Raw genomic sequence first — 27,099 nt, 5'->3', positions numbered from 1 at the left:
GTCTACCTTTCCTAACATTACTCTTTTGTAATGACTCATACTTTCTCATTATATAGCTAACGTATGACAGCCTCAGTTTCATAATCTTGGCTTCCAGGAAGAGTTTAGGCTTGATCTGTTTTAGGACCCAATAGTTTGTCTCTTTGGTCAGCCATAGTATCCTCAGCATTCTTCTCCAGGATCACATCTCAAATGAGTCAATTTTCTACCTATCTGCTTTCTTCACTATCCAGATCTCACATCCATACATGGTGATTGGGATTACAATGGTTTGTACCATTTTATCTTTAGTGCTCAATTGTATATCTTTACACTTTAGGATCTTATTTAGTTCTTTCATAGCTGCCCTTCCCATTCGTAGTCTTCTGATTTCTTGGCTGCAGTCTCTATTCTGATCTATGTTTGATTCACCATAGGGGAATTCTAACTATTTCAGTTTCCTCAGTATCTGCACTGAAACTATGTAGATCATTTGTGGTCACTATTTTTGTTTTCTTTATGTTCAGCAGTAGGCCTGCCTTTACATTTTAATCCCTATCCATCACTAATCTTAAATGCACCTGCACTGGGAAGGATGTATAAACCTTTCATATTTAGGGTAATGCTTAACATTGTTGTTAGTTGCCCTTGAGTCGGGTTCAACTCATGACAACCCTGTGGATGAGACATCTCCAAAAATCCCTATCCTCCACTGCCCTGCTCAGATCCTGCAAGCTCTTGCCCACAACTCCTCTGATTGAGTCTGTCCATCTGGTTTGTGGTCTTCCTCTCTTTCTTCTACCCTCTCTCTTTCCTAGTATTATTGATTTTCTAGTGATCCATGCCTTCTCATTACATGACCAAAGTGTGATGGTCTCAACTTGATCATCTTATCTTCCAAGGAGAGCCCTGGTTCTGATTTGTTTGTTTTCTTGGCTGTCCATGGTATCCTAAGTACTCTTCTCCAGCACCACATTCAAATGAATTGATTTTCTTTCTGTCTGCTTCCTTCACTGTCCAGCTCTCACATCCATACATGGTAATTGCGAATACAATGGCCTGAACGATTGTGACTTTAGTGCTTAGTTGTATGTCTTTGTTCTTCAGTAGCTTTTCCTTTTCTTTCATAGCTGCCCTTCCCATTCCTAATCTTCTTCTTATTTCTTGATTCCATTCTGGTGAATGTTTGATCCTAGATATAAATCTTGCTAAGAAAACCATCTGACACTGTTGCAGTGAGTTGGCTGAAAGTCACCTAACAGCAACATGATAAGATTCCAGAGTTCTTTCGCAGACTTCATCTACAGAAGATAACCATTTGAAGAATTTTGGGTAGTAACAATAGCCCTGTTCAGGTGTAACTTACTCAGTTTCATTAAGCACATAAAGAAGGGAATGCCTGTCCTTAGCATGGAAAGGCATAAGTCTGAAGAGAGAAAGCTCCAGTTCATGTGTGACCAATGACACCGGAAAGTCAGTGTTTTTGTTCATGTGGAAACTTCACATGAACAGGAAATTCCTCCAGACTTGTTGCTTTCCATCTTAGAAAATTAATATGGAGGGGCATGGCTTAGGCATTTTCCCCTCTATGAACTGAATGAAATCAGATAAGTAAGAGGTCCACTGTACAAACATCATGTTTTAATATTTCTGTGCAAAATGTAGTATAGAAGACACTTTGTGAATTAAATGCTTTGCTTGTTCATACAGGAAGAGTGTGTATATGCTCAGTACCTCCTCCGGATTTAAAATGCTAATAACTCTCATATACAAGGGCAAAAAAACCAAAAACCTTGCATGGTGTGAACTTCAGGGTATTTTCTGTAAACTGCAGTGAACATTTCAGAATAAAAATGCTTGAAGGTCAAAAGAGTCTTTGTATAAGCAGAATAAAATGTGTTCCACCCAAACAACATGAAATCCAAAATTGAATTAATATTAAAATAATATCAGATAAAATATACACCTCTCATATTGTGGAATATCTACTGATGCCAATGAATTCTAGTGTCTGCTCAATGGACAAAATTGCTGTTACTTCCAAATTGTACCAGTCTACTAACAACCAGAATATGTCACTGTTTCTTTATCCCATCACAATTCGCAGAAAAACAGCACAATTTTTTTTGTTGCTGTCAAAAATCAGCATGGAACATCAGCTAGAACAAAATTAAGTACTCCAATGGAAAAAAAATGAAAGGAATTTTGGGATATAATCAGGAGTCAGTCTTATGTCTGTGAATCTCAGAAACACTGGAGGGATGAAATGGAGGGAAATGCAATATACCTGCTGTCAAAAATAAATAATCTCCTTCTGTACATGCACACATCATATGTGTGCACCTTCAAGTTGCCTGTCTACTTATGGCAGTCCCCATGAATTTCATAGTGTTTTCTTAGGCAAGGAATATGCAAGGGTGGTTTTTCCAGTTCCTTCCTCTGAAACATAACCTACAGTACCTGGCATCTTTTTGTGGACTCTCATCCAAGTATTACCCAGGACTGACCCTGCTTAATTTCCAAGATTAGATGAGATCTGGTGCAGGTAGCCTGTCCTCCTTCCTCAACAAATAAACACACAGGTGGGCTACAGATCATGAAAATAAAGAAAGGAATTTCATATTCATTCTTTAGTATTCATATTTAAGCAATATTCACAGCACCCTGAACTGACTATTGAGCTGTTCTGTCATGAAGGCTGTGTTCAGCTAATCAGCTAAAGCAGCAAAATGCTAAGTATGCATTCTTCAGTGTTCTAATAACCTTTCTGTAATTGACTCATATCTCAGCTCTGATATTTCTACCAAAATATTTACATAGCCAAATGAATGTATTTCATTCCGAACAGTGCTGTAATGCTACAATGCTTTGTTTCCCCTTTAGATCAAACCTCATCCATTTCCACAGTACCTTCCATACATGACTTACCATGTAAATTAGCTAAGTACATGGTGACAGTGCAGTCCATTCATTTTTCCTCACCTAATGTAGAAGCAGTTGTTGATCATACTGTTATATTTATTACTAGAGGAAGTGAGTTAGTAGATGCTGATTTATCAGGATTTTGAAGAAGTAAAGGTCAAAAATCACAACAAGATGTGACTAATCGGGAGTCACTTTTATGTCTTGAAAATCTCAATAAAATGTAAAACAGAAAATGATGATGATTGGATCTGATAGATCAGTATAATCAGGAATCTGGATTTCCTGTGCATGCAAACCCAAGTGTTTCCTTCACCAAGCAGTAGTGCTGCAAGGTGACTTGATTCTGGACCTAATGCCCTTTCAGGACCCTTCTCTTAAGATAGCAATGTTCATGACAGGGATAGAAAACCCAAGGATATAGCTATGGGAAGGGAAGAGAATGAGGACATCACCCCTCCCTATTAAGAATTCCCCACTTGAAACGTTCCTTCAGTCCCTTCATTTCTAGCATTGGAGCTACACTGAGAATTCAGTTGAACATTCAGAAAAATGGGCATCTGGGGAAAAGGGGCAAGCAGTTACCACGGTAATGAGAACTTAGGTGTAAATGATTTTCAGTGTCTTCCTCCCTTCAATCCTAGAAATTTGGGACTGAAGGACAATTTCACTGGGGGACGGAATTCTTATGGGGCGCCTGCCCTTCTCTCCCCTCTCCAGTAGCTACACTCCCGAGTGAAGCTTTAATCTTTGTCCTTCCAGACATTTTGGCTTATAACTCCAGCATCACCTACCAGAATGGCTGATCATAAGTGATTCTTGGGGCTGTAGTCCAATACATCTGGAGATCCAAAACTCCCCATTTATGGTGTATTACCCTATGAGTTTTTTTATTGAGGACAGTCTCCCACTTTGTTCAACACAGAATAAAGAGTTTGACATCCAAATTTGCTATAGAGTATCAGTTCTCAAAAGGAAGTCCCAATAACTTCTACAACTGTTCTACTTATGCCCCACACCCTGGACAGTTGCATTTCCTGAGTTTATGTATGACTAAGCTCTCATTCATACAGATTCAGTAAAGCACAGTGAAACTAAGGCCTGTTACAGACTGCCAAAATAAAGCTGCTTTGAGTCTCTTTGGAGATATGCTATTTAAATGATGCATGCATCCTAAGAATCCAGAAGCTGCACCAAAAGCTGCACTCCAGTGCTAAGGAATGGAGTGTGGCTTTGGTGCGACCTCCAGACTCTTAGGACCCATGCATCATTTAAATAGCATACCTCCAAAGAGACCTAAAGCAGCTTTATTTTGGCAGTCTGTAACAGGCCTAAGTCAGCATCATGCCTCAAATACTTCATCTGGGACTGACAGCTGCAGAGAGCTTAGCATCTCCTCTGCCCCATTTTTAAGCCCTCTCCAGAATTCCATGAATCATATTCAGCCCATTCCAAGAACTAAAACAAAAGTTCTTTAAAAGTTATTTGAGTCATAAAATGGCACATCGGAGAACTTACCTTGAAAGTCCATCCTAGCCAAGGTGAAGGAACTATCCATGAATGGGTTAACTTCTGATGCAACCCAGGTGAGGCACCTCCTCAATCCATTCCCAAGACAAAAAAAAAAAAAAAAAAAAAAAAGGAAAAGGGAATACATATTCTAGAAAAAGGGAAATGATTATGCCACTTTCAGGTGGGAATGAATAGCTCCTTCTACTTAGTTAAGATGGGCCTTCATGGTAAATTCTTCAATGGCTAGCAGAGAAAGAACTATCCATGAATGGGAATTATCCTAGCCTAAACAGAAAGTGGAAGGGAAGATGGCATGAAAATTAGTTAATCTGGCAAGACCTGCTGGAGCACCTTTCTGCTGAAGGAGAGTGCTGAAGGGATTGTAAGGAGTTGGGTTTAAGACCTAAGTCAAAGCCTGCTTGGAGGAAGTCTGAAATCTCTTTAACAGCTGCTGTGTATGGTGATACTAATTTTCTCTGAGACCATCTAATAAAGATTCTCCAGGTCTCATATGTCCTGAGGGTGACATCTGATCTAGAAGCCAAGTGCGTGCTTACCACCTTTTCAGAATAATCTTTTCTCTGTTCAGTTGTCAGGTGCCTACATGGAGCCAACCTGGGTCTGAATGTAAAATGGGGCTTTGACTGAGGAGGTTGGGCAAGCTTGGAAGGTTCTCAGGTCACTAATGCTAGCAGGTGGAACAGTGGAACAAACAAACAAATGTAGTGGAGTCTTCTTCCTTAGAGGTCTTTAAACAGAGGCTGGATGGCCATCTGTTGGGGATGCTTTGATTTAGATTTCCTGCATGGCAGGGGGTTGGACTGGATGGCCCTTGTGGTCTCTTCCAACTCTACGATTCTATGATTCTATTATTCTAGATGGGAGATCTAAGGCCTGCAGGGCCAGTGAGAAGCTATGAGAATGGCTGTTGCTTTTTCCTGCATGATCTTCCTAGGTATTCTGGAGATTAAAACTGCTGAGGGCCTGGAGTCTAAGGGGCATGCTGGGCTTCTGTGCTAATGGAATACAACACAGATTGATAGTAGGCATTCTGGTAACAAAAATGAAGGTAAATGTGTGACGAAGTATGAATAAGGATATGAAAATAAACTTCTGAAAGATCTACAGAGAGGAGGTAGTCCCTAGGGAAAATGTGCTCTTTGATTGTCTGGAGGGTTTCCATCTAGAAATGCTTCTATTATTGCATACAGCCGGCCCTCCCCATAGGTGGGCTTGCCTTCTGCAGCTTTGAGCTTACACGGAAGGCAAACCCCAACAGAAGTAATGGGAGTGTATCTGCGCCATGCACTGCCATAAGCATATGCCCATTATTTTCTATGGGCATGAACATATGCTCTTTTCCCCATACGTGGGGGCGGGGGTCCAGAATGGATCCCCTGTGTATGAGGAGGGCAGACTGTACTTGTTTACAAATTTGAGATCAAGAATCAGGCAAACTCTGCCTCCTTTCTTGCACACTATGAGTACACACCCATGAATCTTTTGTTTGGAGAGAGCAGCTCTACAGCCCTCACATCTAACAGACAATTGAGGTTCATTGCGAGGTTCTTTGAGAGGTCTTTGAAAATTGGAGACCTCAGTACTTTTGACTGAATTTTATGGTATAACCTGCACTTATTGTCCTTAGTACCCACTGATCTGAAGTGCAGAGAGATCATGCTTGTGAAATGAGAAAGTGTTCCTCTTATCTTGGGAGAAGGGTAGGCACATGGTTGGTTTATTTCTAGGGGGCTTCAGTCAGCTTTCCCTGCTGTATAACATTTGGGTTGTGCAACATTCCAACTGGCTAAGGCAACAGATCCAGTTGGCATGAGTTTATTTTTTGTTGTTGTATGCCATTGTTTGTCTTTCCTTCCCCCTGACAATTCCAAGTCAAAATGTGTAGGTGAAAACTCTCAAAAGACACTCACATTCTCTCTTTTTCTATGTCGCTCTTAGGTTTTTCATTAAGGGGCTTTCCACACTAACCCAAATTGCCACAATGTCGAACCCTTCATCACATTGTTTATATAGGGATATATTACATAACATAGTGTAAAACAATACAAACAGGTGAAATGAAAACCCTGGTGGCGCAGTGGTTAAATGCCTGTACTGCATCCACTCACTCAAAACCACAAGGTTGTGAATTCAAGACCAGCAAAAGGGCTCAAGCTTGACTCAGGCTTGCATCTTTCTGAGGTCGCTAAAATGAGTACCTAGATTGTTGGGGCAAATTAGCTTACAGTTGTAAACCGCTTAGACACTGCTTAGGCGTTATGAAGCGGGATATAAATGAAGCTTGTTTTTTTGTTTGTTTGAACATAGCCTTTCATTGCAAAACTGCACAGTTTCTCACACTCTTGCTAAATTCACTCCATTCTGAATTTGTAGTCCTAGACAGGACCTTTCCCAAGCTCTAATGCAGAAGAAGCTTATGATAGTTTACAATTCTTACCACTGTGGTACTCTTAAATTGCCTCTGAACAGTGGTTCTAAGATTCTCATATACCTGAAGATACACGAAGATAGTTCAGTATTTTTTCCTACACTGGATTACACTGATTTCTGTGAACCAACCCTATTGAGAACTTCAGAAATTTGTATACCCATATATTTCCATTTAGCACAAGATTTCTTTTGTTGCATGGTTGTAGAGTACTTGTGTGGCAGGAATTCAACTTTCCCACTGTATATGTGAATGGCTGCCTAGATAATTGGCCCTGCTTCCTTTCATTGGTTGAACCGAGAACCACAGAAAAGCCTGAGGCTCCAAACGGAAACACTGTCAGAGAAGGAAAGTGGTATTAATATGGCATGACAATTTGGCAGGCTTGGTATGCTATACTGCTGAAGCAGGATTGGAATACAACACTCTCCTGAGAGGCAAGGTTTCTAGTCATCTGAGAGAAAGAGAATTTCATTACTCACAAAGCCAGGAGGCTGGAAAGAAATGTAAACCTTTTGACAGATGATTTAAACAGATCACCCCCTTTTCCAGTAGTCTTCAAATCTAAACGTCTGGCAGACATCTCAAAGCTCTCATTCATTTGCGTGAACCATAATTTATTTCCTGTGCCTCCCTCCTCACCTCCCCTGGCATCAAAATCTACTCCAGCATATTCATAAACACTGGGACCAAGTCCCTGGGTGAAAACAGCCTTATAGCATCTAAAAGAGGTAAACAACTGTTGGGATCTCAGCCTCATTTGTCAAGGTCTGCTGTTCATTAGGCACTGGAACCGAACCAGGAGAAATCCTAAAAGCCACAAGCAGAAAACCATTAAAAGCAGAACTCAGGCATGATTCTTGGGACTTCCAGTGCTCCTTATGACTAACAATAACAACAAAACAACAACATAACTGTCCTGAACTGCTCCAAAAGGCATGCTATGATCATGAAACCTCTTGAAATACAGGCAACACAATCAATTTGGATGTTCCTCCAGTCAGTTCCAGGGATAGATACATATTGATGGCAATGTTTTTAGAATGGATGACTTAGGCAAATATAGGTTCAGAACCTGGATAGATCCTTTAAAGGTCAAACAAAGATCCATAGCTGATTCACTATCTGAGTAACACTGGAGCAAACAGTAGTCATTGTTCTTCAACCATTAAAAACTTTATTATTTTTTGCATGTTCTTGATACAGACATCAGAGTTTCCAAGACTTTTATCTAGTTCACACATTCAGATGATGCAGCTGTGATAAGCTCTTTTCTATTCCTGCTGTTTTCTCCAAAATCAGACTGCTAGTTATAGTTGCTAGGAAACAGTAATATTTACTCTCTGAAGTTATACTATCATGGTGCTGTACAGACTGGAGAATTTGTCGGCCTGCATACGTACTAGAGTTGCTGCTTATATACCCCCCGCAACCCTAGTACTTAATCTGTACGTGAAAATGGCGGCACCTAGTACACATGGGCGCCGCCATTTTGACGTGGCGGACACTTACCGTCTGCACATCCCGGCACCATTGTGACGCTGCAAGTACGCCATTGGCGCATTGCAGCGTCACAATGGTGCCACATAAAGAACCCAATTTTTAAGGGTTCTTTTTGCTCCGTGGGGAAGCCCCGCAGAGCAAACTAGGGCGGCGGGAGACCACCCGCTTTGGGCGGTCTGTATCCCACCCATGTTTGGTTTTAGTGTAAGGTGACTGCAGCCAAGCATAATATGCCTCTCAGATATAGCCTTTCATTACCTTCCTCTGGATTCAAACTTTCTAGAATAGGAGCAGACAAATGCAAGGAGGAAAGAGACAAAAGTCTTCAATATCTAACTGCAAAATTTTTCACTTAGTTTCCAAATAATACTCATTTGAAAAATTTCCCAGCAGTAGAATCTGATCATAAATAGCAATTAATGCAAACATCTACAGAGACGTGAAAGGAGATGGCAATTCAGGACTCCTGTTATCATTGATCAAAGGTTAGTGGGAAAGGGGTTTTGAAAGCCCAAGAAGATGTTGAATGGGACTGAGTTATGCTTTACAGTCCAGGAAGCAGCTGTGTGGAAGTGATCTGTGTTTTCCAGCCCAGGGAATGCTGCACTGGAACTATCACCGAGTAGACACGCACCAAATTGAGCTGTACATGCCCAGAAAAACTCTAAATTGATAAGAATCACATCTGGTTGCAGCCATTTTGCATTGGTCCTGGGCCCTGGGCCCCACTCAGTGTCAGAATACACTTTCCCCAAACTGGAATTTGGCCTATAAATGAATGAATAAATGAATAAATGAATGAATAAATAAATAAATAAATAGGTGCTAATTCCATTGTTGGATGCTCAATTATTAGCAGGAATTTACTGTCTAAGAATATCTGCTGTATACTTGGCATACAGAACATTTTATATCTATTTGTTTAATCACTACTGCTTGCCAGTCTGTTTTTGGAACAGGTTGTTGGTTTTAACCATTAAAGCTGTAAATGTCTTGGAGCTTGGGACCTTGAACACTCTCTTCTTCTATGTGCCCCTTCCCTGATGCTCCACTCAGCATCTGAGGCATTGCTCTCATTCCCCAGCCTTCTGTAGAAAACAGTAAGAAAGAGGAGAACCTAATCAGTGGTAGCACCCAGCTTGTAGATAAGATCTTCCATGCCATGACATTTAGGCCTTTAACAGCATTTGGGTAGTTTCTTTTAAAAATATATTAGCTGTAAGTCATAATCTGAAATCTCAAAACAGTCATTGATTTTATTTATTACTGATTTTGTTAAGATGTTTATATACTGCTTTAAATCGGAGGACCTCAGAGATGTACTATTAAAGTTACAATTTTTAAAGCATCATTTTCCTGTTTCTGAAAAATAACAAAACAGCTACTTTTTATTCCTCTTAACAACCACATAATGCAGCAACACTCAGCACATGCTATGGGACCATTTTGTGGCACATAAATAGCTCTTAAAATGACAGCTGTATCATGGAATGAGTGATATTAGCCCTTGTTAAGATATACCATATATACTTGATTATAAGTCAACCTCATATATAAGTCAAGGGCACATTTTGGGGCCAAAATTATGGATTTTGATCTGACCCATGGATGGGTCAAGAGTAAAACGTTGGGACATGTAACAAAGGAGCCAAAGGAAGAAGGAAAAGAAAACAATACCAAAGAACTTACAAAATTCCAGCAGACATAACTGTTTATGCTCTCCCTAAAGGCTGGATGGAAAAGAGAGTTGGGGGAGTGTCAATGCTTTCAAGACAAATTACGCTCTTGCCTTTCTGAATGAATTGCAGGTAGCTTGTTCTCTATAGCAAGTAACCTCACATATCTGTCCTTTGTACATTTGGTTAAAACTTGATATATTTGTTTTTAAAAAGGTTTTGAGTTGGCCTTTTTTAAAAACCTTTCCTATTTTGTGTATTATTTTTGTTTCCCTTTATAGCAGTTTTATGAATCAAGTTCATCAAGCTTGATTCAAGCAGAGAAGGTGAGGAGGTGACTAACGTTTGTGAACATTCTCACATGGGGAGATATTATATAGTGATGGTTGTTGGCCTTGTGCAGCTCAGGGAAATATCGGGGGCCCATGGTTCTAGTTCACTGCTCTTTGGGTACATCTACACTGTACAAACGATGCAGTTGGACACCACTTTATGTCTGTAACTCCATCCTATGGAATACTGGGATCTGCAATTTTACAAGGTCATTAGCCTTCTCTGCCAAAGAGTGCTGGTGCCTCACAAAACTACAAATCCCAGAATTCTGTAGGATGGAGCCATGGCAGATAAAGTATCATCAAACTGCATTATTTCTAAAGTATAGATGAATCTGGTGTGAGGAGGAGATTACTAGACAGTACTCTATATGAGGACTAGTGACTGGTAGAAAGGAGCATGGTGTGGCTATAGCCTCATGAAGGTGTTTGTAGGTCTAAGATAGGAGTTGGCAGTTGTTTAGGCTATAAGGCTAGGGTTATGTTAGCACCTAATCCCACACCAACAGTACCCACCAACAAGGCCAAATACCTAGATTTTCTTCTGCTGTCCCTCTTGAAATGGTCACAAGAAGTAACATCACAGCACTTCTATTGTCATTTTGAGACAACAGATGTCTTTGGTGCTATTACATAGTTCTGGAATGTTTGTGAGGATTTTTTTTTCATTTTTGCATGCATGGGGGGCATTGTTTTGAGAGAGAAATTGCCCCCAAATAGCAACAAAACATTTTTAAAAATAATCAGGGAGGTTGAGGGGCTTTGGGGGGGCTTTAGAGGTAACAAAGGTGGGACTCATGCACACCTTGGGGCTGTTTCCACTTGTGATTTACAACGATTTAAAATACACCGTTTTAAATAAAACCGATGCAAAATAACCCTGGTCTTATCCCGCTTTTTTTTCCTTCGTTCTCATTTACCAACTAATTCGCTTTAAGTGATCCGCTTGCGTTCCTATTCAAATAAAACAGTGTATATATAAACCAGTTTTAGCCTTATTTCATTCCCACTCACCATTTTGGGGCTGTCAATCAAAGCAACGTCATCAAAACATCACTTTTAAATTTCGCGTTTTTTTTATAAAAGAGCCAATGAGGAGGCACTTAAAGTGCGGCGGGAAAGGGAAGGAGGATTAGATGTGAGGAAAGGGAGAATAGCCTTCCTTCTCAAACAAAGAGCAGGCTTGCATTTTTTTTTTCCTTCTGTCTCCTGGGGGGAGGACAGGACAGAAGGTTTCGGGTTACTCCTCTGCTCTGCGAGGCTGTGTGTGTTTAGGAGGGAAAGGAGGGGTAGCTTTGCCCAGGGCTGGGAGCCTGCGCTTGCAGGGTGAATTCTGAAGAGATTTTTTTCCTTCCTTTTCCTCCCTCTCTGGTCTCTCCCTTCGAAGGAAGGGGAGTCCTGCAATTATCCGTGGGGAAGGATGGTTGAGGGGAGAGAGAAACTGCCTCCCCAAAGCACTTCTGCTTGGCTGCTGCCTTTGAAAAAAGACCCCAGAGAGGCTGGCGGAGGCTGCTTGCTTAGGGAAAGCTCCTTCCAGAGGAACTATGATGGGTTTTGCAGGACGGATCCCCGCTTCATGGCTCTATAGACAGCCCAGGGAGGGAGCACTCTTCCCCTCCATTACAAATGGTGTTCATTGATACACACACACACACAGGGTTTCCTTATCTCCCCCAAGATTGCTGTGCAGCAACCCTCTCCTTGAGTGGCACGGATGCTGAAGAGATTAAGCGCCTGTAAACCATTAAAATAAAATAAAAATCCTTATCTCTTATTGAAAGACCGCAGCAGAAAAAAGGGGTGAGGGAAGCAAAGATGCCGATGGCCACGACGGATGGGGACAGAAAGGGCAACTGCCCCAAGCTGGCCCATCGCGCTCGCTCCTCCCATCCAGCTAACCCGATTTCAGAGGCTGATCGTTCCCATTTAAATAACTAGATTCCTATCCCGAATCAAGGAAAAAATAGAAGGTTCAACCCTTCTATTTTTTTAACGCGGGTTATACGCCTTTAACGCGGTTTATAAAAAGAACCAAGATATGAATCGATTTCAAATGGGGATGCATGCGGGGTGATCTAGAACCGTTCTAGGTTTAAATCGGGTTCAAATGGGCACACTACTTTCTGAATTCGCTTCGTAACCCGCGTTATACCCCAGTGGAAACGGCCCCTATGATTTGCCCGCCTCTGGTCTAAGCTGCAGGCAGGGCTATTGGTGCACACATCTGCCCTCCCTTATGTGCGTCACTGTGAGTCTGGCCGCTTCCCCCACTTTTGTTTGTGGAGAACAAAGGTCTGTCTAGAACTCTGTAGTTGCACATAGCTGAATGCAGTTATCAAGCCCTGTGCATAGCTTGGGCTCAACATACAGAACTCTGGGAAGATGCCAGGCATAAGGCAATAGATGGAAACAAGGCTTATGTTCATACTCATGATTGTGCCTCCAGCTCAGATTTATAGCTGATCAGTTTCAGTAACCTGCAAGTGAACTAGAAGCAAAAAATGCAAAAAATTTTGTAACTGACTTCAGGGTTGGTGATTAATTATTCTTTTGTCATGACTGTTGTTGTATACATTACTAATGTGCATTTTTAGCTGTCACTTATTTTATTATTATAAGCTGATTTTGTTTTTGTTTTTTCCTTTAGAAAAAGAAAACAATTTCTACTTTTAAATAAATATTTAGACACATGGATGCCCCCCAAAGGAGGATATTGGAAAGAATAACTGAAAACCAGCTAGAAACCAACCGGGAAGTCCTGCAGACATACAGTGGTCCCCCGGGTTACGAAATTAATTCGTTCCGCTGCCCTTTTCGTAACCCGGAAGACTTTCGCAAGCCGAATTGCCATAGGCGCTAATGGGGAAAAGCCGCGATTTGGTGTGAAATCGCGCCGAAAAGCACCAAAAGTTTTTCGTAACCCGAAAAAACTTTCGTAACGCGGAACAGTTTTTTTAAATTATTTTTTTTCGTAACCCGGGAATTTCGTAAGGCGGTGCTTTCGTATCCCGGGGTACCACTGTAGTGGGTTTCCATGAAGAGTCTCATATATAGAAATAACAACCTTCAAAATCTGGCAAAAAGAGGCAAAGCTAGCACTAGAGAAATTGTGATCTATATAGTTACATTTCCCACTAATGTAGATTGTTGTTATAAGCATAATTTAGCAGAGCTCATACGAGTCCAAACCACACAGCTATATTAATTTCACACTTAGGAACTAGGCTGCCAGACATTATAGTATATGACAGGTAGGGGTTGTTTTTTTTTAATATGTGTGAGTTCACTGATACTGAGGCTCATTATCCTCAATTTTCCTCATATAGTAAAAGCAGAAACTCAAGGTGTGGATTCTTAAGTGATTTTGATGACTCCTACGTTCCATGAAAGGCGATACCATAATTGTCTGTATGGAGGTGACTCCTGTGGAAACTAAACATTAAATGATCTATCTGAAGACAAAACAAAGTATTCTTTTACACACTTAACATTTGCATTTCCCCTTCATGCTACAGTATTTGCAAGATATATTAGTAAAGTATTCAAGGACCAAAGAAAACTTCTGTAATTCTGTACCATTATTCTTTCATTGAAAAAAAATAAAGGCAAAATGGGAAGACTTTGCTCTTGCTATCTATCACATTGGTGTGGGGGGGAGAGGATGAATGAACACACTAATAATTATAAAAATATTTTAATCTGTCATGCTTAATGTGGTTTCTAGCTTGGTTAAATTTAAAGCAAGTGTTTTAATAAGGTATGTTATCCCAAATCTATTATCCTCCCATGATGAGATAACTTCCTCCCCTACCATAAGTGCTATTAAATATATCATTTTAATATTATGATTATCATTGCAAATATGTTTTTGTTAGATCTATTATATTTTAATTTAGTACAAATATTCATCAGCAAAAATTCAGTATAAGTATTTTCAAGGACGCTTGGTCTTAAATCCAATTGTTAGTCCCAACTAGAATAACTGCATTGGATCAATGGAACTTACATACATATTTACTTATCAAGTATTAATTGGTTCAGTGGGTCTACTCTTTATTGTTATGTGCCTTCAGGTCACTTTTAACATATGGAGTTGGGACTGTAACATGGCATTTTCTTGGGATGTATGTTTGAGGTTTGCCATTGTATTCCTCTAAGGCTAGGAGAATATGACTTGCCCAAGGTCACCATGACCACATACGTATTTGAACCCTGGCCTCCTGTAGCCCAACTTTCAAATCACTGTACAACACTAGCTTGCTGGCATTATAGTAATGCTGTAAGATAAAGGTAAAGGTAAAGGTTTCCCCTTTGACAAGTTTGTCTAATGTCTGACTGTAGGGGGTGGTGCCCATCTCCATTACTAAGCCAAGGGAGCCAGCATTGCCAAAGATGACCCTATGGTCATATGACCAGCATGGCTGCACAGGACGCCATTATCTTCCCACCAGAATGGTACCTATTTATCTACCTGCACTTTTACATGCTTTTGAACTGCTATGTTAGCAGAAGCTGGAACTAGTGACGGAAGCTCACTCTGTCACGTGGCGCTTGGGTTTCAAACTGCTGACCTGCCGGCCTTGCAATTGTCAGACTTGGTGTCTTAACTGCTGAACCATCATGTCCCACTGTAATGCTGTAGCTGGAATAAAAAACTGGATTTAACCCATAATATTCTTCAAATACTAACTTGCTGTATTCAGAGGAAAAATGTGGATTTTAGTGAAAAGCTGTGCTCTACACTCTCATGGCACACACCCTGTGGTCAGAACAAACTATTTGAATTAATATAGGCCCCATACAGACTGGCCAAAATAAAGCTGTTTCAGGTCACTTTGGAGATATGCTGTTTAAATGATGCATGCGTCCTAAGAATCCAGAAGCTGCGCCAAAGCCATGATCCAGTCCTAAGGACTAGCTTTGGCGCAGCTTCCAGCCTCTTAGTATGCATGCATCATTGAAACAGCATACCTCTACAGTGACCTGAAGCAGCTTTATTTTGGCCCGTCTGTATGGGGCCATAGGGTGCAATTGAGAGGCAACTGGGACTAAAGCATGTTGAAAATGGAATATTCAATAGAGATGGCAACAGGCTTTAATTTGAGAAAGATTGGGATATGCCACAAGCATTACAGAGTGAAGTGCACATCTTCTGTCAAGCAATAGACTTTTCATTATGGTCTCCTTTGGCAGCATTTGAAATCTTTCACATGTACCTTAAACTGCCACCAGCACTATCCAACAGAGCCAAATTTAAGAGATCCTGAAAGTTGTATTCCAGCACCATCCAGTAGGCCATGTGTACCCTAGCCATGCTCTACAATATTACCTTGGAACATGCTCGGGGGGGGGGGGGGGGACGTGTATTGAAAAGTGTGTTATGCTTATGGGATGAGACTGTTTGGATTTCATTTAGAAATTGACAACACTAAAACAACACGAACAAAACAAACAAATAAGTAAGTCTCTAACCTTTTCCTTACCAACCTGGATCAATTGATACCTACAGATCATTGTGCAGCCCTTGGGTTGCATGTGGCCTCTGGATGCCACTCTTGTGGTCCTTGAATCTCCCCAAAGCCCTCTAACCACATTTTTTAAAAATTGCCTGGTGTGGAGGAAAATTTCCCCCAAATCATGCAGAAACCCTCCAAATATGTGAAAATACACAAAATACCCCCACATTCACAACCACCCAGAATCCTATACTATCCTCTACACCTTCATTTTCCTCTGTAGACCCTCTCAAAATGGTGATAGGAAGTGATGCCACAGAGGAGGTGTGTAAGTGTAAGTGTGTGGCCTGATGGGCAGCTGACAAGGGGGGATTGGCCCAGGGCTCCACAGAGTTACACATTCCAGCTGCAGATAGAAAATGCTCCCAAATTAATTTGTTTCAGGCAAATAATTATATTTATGAGTAGCTCCTCAAACAATATCATACCTTCATGCACAATGCACCAGTTGTGTTCAGAATTTTTCCCCAGCATGTGCCCTGGATAGTACTTTATAAGAGATATAGACAAAATAAATTAAAAGACAAGATAAATTCACACATAAAATCATCAAAAAACATCTGTGATAGGAGACTGGTTGAAAATTGATTTTTCAGTGGCCACAAGAGTAAACTCACTGATAATACTTTAGGGACCAATGTGTTCAATTCCAGCCTGATCCAAAAGAGGTATAGGCAGCTTGCTGAAGGACTGAAATAAATCTGATATTATTGTAGAGAATGGTCTAGCTCCAGCATATTGCACAGAGAGAAAATAACTGACAGCTTTATGAAATCCAAGGCTCGTGGAGTAAAATCCTGTAAAAAGAACTAACTGTCATTGTATCAGAACAGCTCTGTAGCTGCAGGCAGAGGGCAATAGAGAGATAAACACAAGGGAGCTTGTTTGACCCAAAGAGACAGTCAAGGTTTGCGAAAGCAATCTGTCTGGGGGAAAAAACACAAGTTACTGCTTTTCATTGGAAATCCTGCAGGTTGTCAATATGTTTTGGTCAAGCTAATTCATGTTAGAAGGATGCATTTGGAGAGATAAGTGGAATATGCCCTTAAATCACCAAGGAAAAGTAGACAGTACTTGAGATTAGAACTTGTCTGAGACACTCAGCCAATGAGAGTACTGTGTATGTGACCCTTAATATTCTCCTGATAAAGCAGCAATATCAAAGCTTGCAAAATATTTCACAGTAGCACTACACCCTAAGGGAATTTATTACTAGACAAATTTAATTTTCTTCTGTAAAAAGAGAAGAAAAAGCAAGGAGGTGAATTAGAGATCTGTTTACTTTTCATTATTTGAAAGTGTACCTTGTGACACTGAAGCATTAATGAGTGTAATATAGTAACTTCAAGGACTAAATTTTCAACTGTGTAGATCTGATTCCCTTACCTGATAAAAACGGACAAGAAATAGCAACCCTTATCACCATTCCCAGTTCATCAGGATATTCATCCATTCCTTCTTCTTGAATATGGAGGCAGGCTCCTGCCAAAATCTTACAAGTCCAACAGAATTATGTTTCTTTTAAGAGACTCTTGAACATCTGTATACCGTGCATTTAGAATCTGCAAACACAAGCTACCAGATCTGCCTCTGAATTCCATTTAACTGGAACTTGCCGGAAAGTTAGAAAAAGATTTCTCAGAAGGTCTATCATGTACCAAAATTTGTAATTCAAAGAAATGAAGCACTTGTGAAACTTCCTGAATTAGAAATTATTTCAGGCATAAACAGCAGCACTACATGCTACATAGTATCATAAAATCACACAGATGGAACTGACTTCAAAAGCCATGTACTCCAAAACTTTGCCATGCAGGATAGAGACAAAGGAAGAATGGCACAGACAAAATGGCAGAAAAATTAACTAACAGATTAGAGCAGTTGTCTCCAAGCTTTTTCAGGCTACCACCCGCCTTGCACACCAATACGTTTGACTGAAGGGCTCCCTGCTGCCCTCTTTTTCCCTCACTGCCCCCCTACTACCACATTTTCCTCTCCTGGAACCTTCCACCACCCCCAGTACTGCCTACTTTGAGAATCACAGAAAGAGAGAGGACAAAATAAAAAAGGGTGTACTGTGTCTAAAGTTTTAGATATGCAAACTGGCAACTTGTGAGCATACAAAGGTTGCTCACTCCAATAGTAATGATAATTATCATCAGCAGCATTTATTTGCATATATGTTGTTCATTCACAGAATCATAGAATGAAAGAACTTGAAGAAACCACAAGAGTCATCCAGTACAATCCCCTGCTATGCAGGAATATACAATATAATACAATGTTTGACAACACGGTGTCCAAAGCAGCTCACAACGTTACAAACAACAATAATATAATAATTCCAAAAAACAAAATAGTTACAAATAACCAGGTCAGTAGGTAAATATATGCACATGTGCATCAAATCAAAGAAATAAGTGCTTTTCATGTGAGCAGATCTGTTTGGATCCTGGACCCTGCCCTTTTTTCATGAGCACATTGGGGCAGCCTCAGCCATTTGGCCTTTTTTCCTGCTTTCCTTTCATTTACCTATGTCTTTTCTAAGAACATAAATAGTTATAAGAATCAGAAGAATTTGATCTTAAATTGTCATCAAACAAAGAGAACAGTCAAGAGAAAATCTTTGCTGACTTACCTTGCTTTTTGTACAGCACATGAGGCAGTCACATTCAAAACAATACTGGCGTCTCAGCTGATTCTGACGTTCAGGAGTGGGCATAATTGTCTCAACATAGCTTATGGTGAGCTGCACACAACAAGGAAAGCAACAATTATATCTAGACAAACAGGAAAACAAAATTTCAAGCTTAAAAATAACAGTAAAATCATCCAACAAATTTTTCCTAATACAGCGCTAGAAAAGACAACATGTTATTTATTTTACCATTCTGTGAAGATCTGTATGTCTGTCTGTCTGTCTGTCTGTTATTTATTCACATTATTGCTAATGTAGCCATATTTACTTTTCAAAAATACAGTTTTCCCAATCTTAATTTCAGGTTTCATTTAAAAACAAAAATCATTAGCATTTCTCTTGTTAGAGGAGAGTTAATCAAAAGGTGTTGAATGGTGAACCCATTGTGCAAGACTGTCAGCTCTGATTACCCAAGAAGGGTATTAATTTAAAAATATGAAATGTGACAGGTATTGGCTAATGGATTTTAATTCAGTACAGATTGGTTTGGAATACCTGAGCCTGGTATTATAGTTATTATATGAATCCTATAAGCTGAACACAAAGATTTATGGAGTGCACAAAATTTGCCCAACAGACCAGCAAAATTGGTCCTACCAGAGTAAACATTGAATGGCAATTCAAATGTAAGTGGAACAGTTAGAAATTGCTTAAAACTGGGTTACTGAAACTTTAGAACAAGGTCCAATGTCTTCTTAAAATACTATATCCCAGTGTCTTAGGGGGAAGGAGGGTTAATGCAGTGACTAAGTCCAATTTATTCCCAAATGAATTGTGGTGACCTGTGGGTAAACCATTCATATTTTAGCCTGCCTTCCCATTACTATATGTGACGCAGGAAGAGTTAAAAATCAGGAGGCTGACAAAGGAAAAAAGGAAAAGGAAATGAAGTGTGTGGGAGTAGGGTGGGGGTTAACCAAAGCTGCCACTATAGGAAAGGCTAAGGTGTTATAATTGCTTCTGAGTGACTAGTATCAGACTTCAGACTCATGTAGCCTTGCAATTAGAAACAGACAGACTGTAAAATAACCACAGCTGACTTCTATAATGGATTCTTTCTTCCTTATATTAGACCTAGTGATGAACTCAAAGCTGTTGAGACAAATACGCACACACACAGTAAGGCATTCTCTTGCTATAGCCAAGGATGAGAGCTGAGGAACTTGTAATATTCTTACACTTGCCTGTTCTGCCTTTAACTGTAGTGCTGGGATTGGCAGGAGATTTCCAGTAACAGGTTACGTTGGTTGGAAATATGCAAGCGCATTACCCAGAAAGCGTGCCGGGGGAGGGGGGGGAGAGAACAGAATTAGTAGAGTTTCCACTATCATGTTTTGATCTTGACCACACACTGAAGTCACCACATCCCATCTGCTCTTGGAAGTAAGCAAGATCATGCTTAGGGTGCATCTACACTGTAGAAATAATGCAGTTTGACACCACTGTAACTACCATGGCTCCATCTTACAGACTCCTGAGATTTGGAGTTTTGTGAAGCACCAGAACTCTTTGGTAGAGAAGGTTAAAGGCTTTGTAAAATTAGAAATCCCAGAATTCCATATGATGTAGTTACAGTACTTAAAATGGTGTCAAACTGCATCATTTCTACAGCGTAGTTGTACCCTTAGTTAGTACTAGGATGTGGTATGCATAATTTCTACAGGGTAGGTGCATCCTTAGTTAGTACTAAGATGGGTATTGCCAAGGAATACCATGTGCTATAGGCTATTTTTCAGAGGGAGGCTATTGCAACTAATCTCTAATTATTTCTAATTGTTGGTTCTAACCTTTAAATCCCTACATGGTTTGGATCCTGACTTCTTGCAAGAGCGCCTTCTCCCATATAATCCTCCCCACACTCTCCGTTCCACTGGGAAGAATGTGCTTCAACCAAAGAGGACTAGACTTTCTGCAGTGACTCAGCGATCCTTTTATGCAGCCACTCCTAGACTCTGGAACAACCTGCTGGACGAGATCCATCAGATTACCACCTTGGAAACCTTCAAGAAGGCTATTAAGACGAAGCTCTTCTGGCAGGCCTTTCCAGACTAGAACACCCTTGCTGACCTGCCTCCCCCTTCTTTCCCTTCATCCTCCATCTTTTACCCTACCCAGACTCCATCTGAATTTTTAAAATCTCATTTTAGTGTATTTGTACATTAATGTTTTTAATTTTTCTTTTTTGATTCAGTCTCTTTTTGTGAACTTGATTGGGTTTTTATGTTAGGGGGGAGGGTTGGGGATTTTAGAATTTTTAATGCATTTCTCTTTTAATTGTATGTTATTTTACTGCTGTAATCTGCTTGGATTCCCTGAGATTAAGCAGAATATAAATTATTATTATTATTATTATTATTATTATTATTATTATTATTTCTTCCCTAAGAAAACCTAGTGAAATTCATGAGGTTGTCATAAATCAACAGTCAGCTTGAAGGTACACATGAAAACACATACATATACAGATTTGGAGAATTTGTCTTGCCACTCCAAATGGACTTCAGATATCCAAAGACTGCATTTACATGGCTAACTCTATGAAAAAGGATAGAAACAGGAACCAGGACATTTCCTAGGTCTTATACAAATAAGACAATCATTGCACAACAAGCAGAATATGTGATAACATACTGTCATATAATATTTTATACAGTATTTTTGGCACCTGAGATCACAGGAATTCCACATTTCCATATCATTTAGCTCATACAAATGTGTCAATTACACAGAAAAGAGTACCATAACCTGGTGCCCCATGGTTTAAGGGCACCATTAAAACTTTTCAGAGAAATCAAAATATTTGGTGATTGCTTGCATAGAAGGAATTAGTTATAGGAAACACCAGGACACTATTGAACTTTAGGGTAGCAGCCATTTTGATATAAGGATACAATTCAAAGTGCTAGTTTGGTTTCCAAAGCCCTATACAGACCACGAATTACTCATATCAAAATTAAGTGTAAAATTGAAGAAGAAAACAAAAACTAGTCATCATTACAAAATATGAGCTAAACAGAATCTATACTGAATTCTTCAAAAATGAATTCGCCCTGGTGGTGCAATGGTTAAATGCTGTTACTGAACAAACCACAAGGTTGTGAGTTCAATACCAGCCAGGGGCTCAGAGTTGACTCAGCTTAGCATCCTTCCATAGGTTGCTAAAATGAGTACCCAGCTTGTTGGGGGCAATTAGCTTACACACTGTAAACCATTTAAGGAGTGCTTAAGTGGTATAGAAATGTATTTGCTATTGCTACTTGCTATTGCAATGTAATGAACAGATTTGCACTACTGAACATAATTGACTGAGAACCAGAAGAGCTTTGGTCTAAAGCCAAGGACTAATAAAAGAGGAATGCAGACAGATACTTTCAACAGGCAAAAAGAAAGAAAAGAAACCATGTAAGACAGATACAATGTTACAAACAATAAAGGAAAGAAGAGAATAAAAACAAATAGGAACAAGCTAAGAACTATTACACCATTGCTTGTACGTAAAGATAAACTACTATAATAACCAGTGGAGAGAAATAGAAGACAACAACAAAAAGGGAAGAACGAGAGACCTATTCCACAAGATTAGAGAAATCAAAGGAAAGTTCAAACCAAGGACTGGGATGTTCTATGACAATAAAAATAACACTATTCAAGACTAAGAAGGAACAAAAAGACATTGAGTGCAATATACAGAAGAGCTATGTAAAAGAGATGACAAAATTAAGGACATATGGACTAAAGGTTGAAGCTTTCTCTTATTGCAGCAAGGCTGAAGCTGCAATAAGAGAAATGGCAAAAAACAAGTAATCAGGAACAGATGATATTCCAGTTGAGCTGCTGCAGTCCATATTGACAGAGTCAACTCTACTGCTAACCAACATATGACAACAAAAATGGAAAACAAAACGATGGCCAACAGACTGGAAGCAATCTATATACATCCCCAAAAAAGGAGACACAAAAGACTGCAGCAACTAAAGGACTATAGCACTAATATCTTATGCAAGCAAAATTATGCTCAAAATTCTAGAACATAAACTCCAACCATACTTGGGCCCCATACAGACAGGCCAAAATAAAGCTGCTTCAGGTCACTTTGGAGGTATGCTGTTTAAATGATGTATGTGTCCTAAGAGTCTGGAAGCTGTGCCAAAGCCACAATCCAGTCATAAGGACTGGAGCACAGCTTTAGTGCAGCTTCCGGATTCTTAGGATGCATGCATCATTTAAACAGCATACCTCCAAAGTGACCCGAAGCAGCTTTATTTTGGCCTGTCTGTATAGGGCCATAGAGAAAGAAATAACAGAGGTCCAAGCAGGGTTCAGGAAAGGAAGAGGCACAAGGGACCATACTGTACACATACGATGGCTAATGGAGCGCATCAGGGAATTTTAAAAGAAAATCAGCATATGCTTTATTGACTACAACAAAGCCTTTGATTGTATAGACCCTGAAAATCTATGGAACACTCTCAGAGACATGGGAATGTCAACACATCTGATAGTCTTGATGAGGAATCTGTACTCAGAACAAGAGGCTATCAGAACAGAACATGGAGAAGCAGAATGGTTCCCAACTGGAAAAGGAGTCAGACAAGGCTGCATCTTATCACCCTACTTTTTCAACTTATATGCAGAACATATTGTAAGAAAAGCAGGCTTGGACATAGAAGAAGAAGGAGTGAAAATAGGAAGGAATATCAGCAATCTAAGATATACAGACAACACTATAATACTAGCAGAAAACCTCAAAGACCTGGAACAATCACTAAGAAAAATCAAGGAAGAAAGTGCAAAGGCAGGCACATTGTTGAAAATGAAGAAAACAAAAATAACGACCACAGAGAACCTACACAAATTTGAATTAGACAATGAAGAAATAGAATATAGTAAAAAATGCTCATACTTGGGATCAAACATTGATAGAAATGGATTGATAGAAATTGATAGAAATCAGAAGAAGATTAAGAATGGGAAGGGCATCTATGAAAAAACTAGAGAAGATCCTAAAATGCAAGGATATACAACTGAGCACAAAAGTTAGAATCATACAAGCTATTGTATTCCCTATTACCATGTATGGATGTGAAACCTGGACAGTTAAGGAGGAGGATAGGAGAAAAATTAACTCATTTGAGATGTGATGCTGGAGAAGAGTGCTAAGAATTCTATGGCCAGCCAAAAAGACAAACAAATGGATCCTGGAGCAAATCAAGTTGGAAATCTCCCTGGAGGGTAAGATGTCAAAACTCAAGTTGCCATACTTTGGACACATGAGAAGGCATGAATCATTGGAAAAAACAAAAATGCTAGGAAAGGTAGAGGGAAGAAGAAAGAGAGGAATGCTGCATGAGAGATGGATGGACTCTATTAAAGAGATCATGAATATGAGTTTGTAGGAGTTGAGCAGAGCACTGGAGGACAGGGAGTCTTGGAGATGTCTCATCAGAATGGTTACCAGGGGTCAAATCGACTCAAGGGCAGTTAACAACAATACAGATTAGGTTCAGACTATCTGAAAGACCTTATCTCCCTCTACATACCAGCCTGAGTTTTAAGATGTTCTGGGGAGGGCTTTCCCTTGATCTCGTCACCTTCCCAGGCACATCTAGTAAGAACATGGGCGGAAACCTTCTTAGTTGCTGCTCCCAGGCTGTGGCACTCTCTTTCATGAGAGAACCAGTTTGCACCCCTCTCTGCAATCTTTCTATCAGCAGGTAAGACCTTTTAATTCAAGCATACCTTTGAGATTTAAATTATGTAGCAGAGCATGTGCTAAGTGTTGCATTTTTATCTTTCATTAATAAATGGGCCTGAACCAAAATAAAGCTGCTTCAGGTCACTTTGGAGGTATGCTGCTTAAATGATGCATGCATTCTAAGAGGCCGGAAGCTGTGCCAAAAGCCACTCTCCAGTCCTAAGGACTGAAACACAGCTCTGGCGCAGCTTTGGCCCTCTTAAAATGCATGTGTCATTTAAACAGCATACCCTCCAACATGACCTGAAGCAGCTTTATTTTGTCCTGTCTGTTCGGGCCCAAATATGTGTTAAATGTGTTTCAACCTTGGCTCTTTAAAATAATGCTGTTGTTAAATTCTTTAAGTTTTATAAAATAAGATTTTAACTTGGAGGCTTTTGCTGTCTCTTTTCCCCTCCTTAGATAGATAGGGATTTCTTGCATGCAAACTCCTCTCTCTGTCTCTCTCTCTCTCTCATTCAGACTCACTATGTGATTTAGGTCATTCCTCCTTTTGGGACTAACAGACTTTCTCTCTCAAGATTTTCTACTGTATTGCATGATTTCCATCTTCCTCCTGTCTCAACTTTCTTTAGAAAGATGGTATGAGAAAAAGATTTCTTTTTATTAGAACTATTCACTAGCTAGATTAGGATATAGCTTTTATGTATATATAGATTAAAGCCATTAGTAAACTTTTGTTTTAAACTATAAGTTACATGTTTGTTGTTTTTGAGTCAGTCTCAGTTCTTAGGGAAGCATAGACAAAGGCATATTTCTGCTACTCTGCTAATTTAAAGCTAGACCCTGGCTTTGACATTTTTGTTATTTAATATTTTTTGTTTCTTTATCAAAGGTTGCAGCCTTAGGAAACTTAAATTGCCCTACCATTTTCAGCTATTGTAAGCTGCCTTGAATTCCATCCTGGGAGAAAGGTGGATATAAGTTCATTAAATAAATAACATGTTAGATGCAGTCTTAAGGAAAAATTTGTTAGCTCTACACTTCTTGCTGTCTGCTATAGAATTCTGGGATTTGTAGTTTTGTGAGATATTTAGCCTTCACTGACAGTGTGCTCTGGTGCCCCCGCCAAAGTACAAATCCTAGAATTCCTTAGTATTGAGCCACCTAAGATAAATGAAATCAAACTGCTTTATTCTGCAGTGTGGCAGCAGCCATGGAGCTCCAACAAGATGAAAAGAGGCCAGTGGTTACAAGAGAGAGTCTTTTCAGTGATGATACGCCATCTATTAAGTATCTTCCCTAGAGTACCTTGGCTAGAAAAAGAGCATTGTAAGATTCTAAGTATTTTCCAGCCAGACATTTTCATTCAGCAAGTTATTTTAAGAACTGTTTTAGTGTTTTTATACTATAGCTCTCTTCTACTTCTACTTCTAGTCCCGGTTGTGTAGCACAGAGAGGCAGGATATAAATAAATTTTATTATTATAATATTATTATTATTATTTGCTTTACAAGTGCAGTCAGATCGATCAGTTGGTGTTTTTGTGAAGTTTAATCCAGTTTGAGTCTAAATTGCTGAACAAATTATTTCATCTTCCCTTTAGAATATGGCATATATCTACATTTACCAACATATAGATTTCAGAGGCATCTAATCAGGATTAGCATATAGAAGTAATCTGAGATAGCAAAAAAATGTTTTACCATTACCTTAGTCTTCATTTTGCATGTAATACAGTTATAAAATTGTTGAACATAGATTCATGCAACTTTGATTTGAATAACATTTATAAATTGTAAATTAGAAAGTTGCTGGAAAGGCAACAAAAGCTATGGATTTTATTTTACTTTACAGTGCAATCCTGTGCCTATTTCCTGAGGGGAAAAAAACTTACTGAGTTCAATTAGACTTAGTCCCAGCTTATTGTATACAAAATTGAACTTTTCGACATTTAATTTTGTTTATTATGAAAGGTAGTATGGTAGTGAAATATTCACTAATATAAATTGCATTGCTGTAGGATACTTACAACTAATCATGAAAACTGAATATCAAACATGCTGCAACATTTTGATACTGAATGAAGCAAAATCCTATTTTTTAAAAAAAGTAATAGCTGTACCCCATGTTTAAAAGGCGCAGGGATTAATCTACACAAGATTATCTAAACTTCACTTTCACTGAAATTAATATTAAATATTAGTCCTAACTTCCAACTAATTTAAATGGAGACACACATCTAACATCCAAATAAGCATGCATAAAACTTTTTCCACCATTACTGTTTGTTCCTATAATACTGCCTCTTTGTAAGATAGTTTAATAAACAAGTTTCTATTACAAAATCCTGACAATTCTGGGGGAAAGGCACAAAGGGGGGGGGGGGGCAGCTTGGATAGTTGCTTTCAAGAATGATGATAATGACATTAATTATCCTATCACTTTTTAGCTATTTCTTCAGAACATTGCTTTATTCATTCTTTTTCAAAGTAACTTTCAAAGCTCTGAGGGAAAAGGAGTAGGTTTGGGAGTTTTATTGGAAGAATCAAGGAATATATATTAAAAACAGCAACTAAAATAAACATAGTTGCTTATATGCATTGCTGAGATGCCATATTGGATGGTAAGAAAAGAAAATGAAGAGACATCTTTGCTTTACTCTCTGAGCTCAATACCATATCATACTTGGCTGGTAGCAATCCTCTGAGGGTATGTATTGGATATGACCATTTTTGGGGGGGAAAGAAGATGATGTGAAGCATTTCTCTGATAAAGGATAAAAATAATTTTGGAAGGGCATTTCTTCAAGTCATG

The 27,099-nt window shown here is 39.4% G+C and overlaps 1 protein-coding gene across 8 annotated transcripts in view; it reads right to left on the bottom strand.

The window, feature by feature from the left end:
* The window catches only part of SMYD3 (SET and MYND domain containing 3), a 503,325-nt gene that overhangs the window by 95,979 nt on the left and 380,247 nt on the right, over positions 1-27,099 (bottom strand). For all 8 annotated transcript variants that reach the window (XM_089528391.1, XM_089528390.1, XM_089528392.1 and 5 more), the window contains one exon: positions 18,528-18,638. In XM_089528391.1, coding sequence (XP_089384517.1) covers positions 18,528-18,638 — 111 coding nt within the window. The remainder of the gene's footprint in view (positions 1-18,527; positions 18,639-27,099) is intronic.

Source organism: Sceloporus occidentalis, unplaced genomic scaffold, assembly GCF_023333645.1.
Source record: "Sceloporus occidentalis isolate IW3139 unplaced genomic scaffold, rSceOcc1.0.p SCAF_6, whole genome shotgun sequence".
NCBI lineage: Eukaryota > Metazoa > Chordata > Lepidosauria > Squamata > Phrynosomatidae > Sceloporus > Sceloporus occidentalis.
Note: the sequence above shows the minus strand (reverse complement) of the source record. Positions and strands in the feature narration are given on the sequence as shown.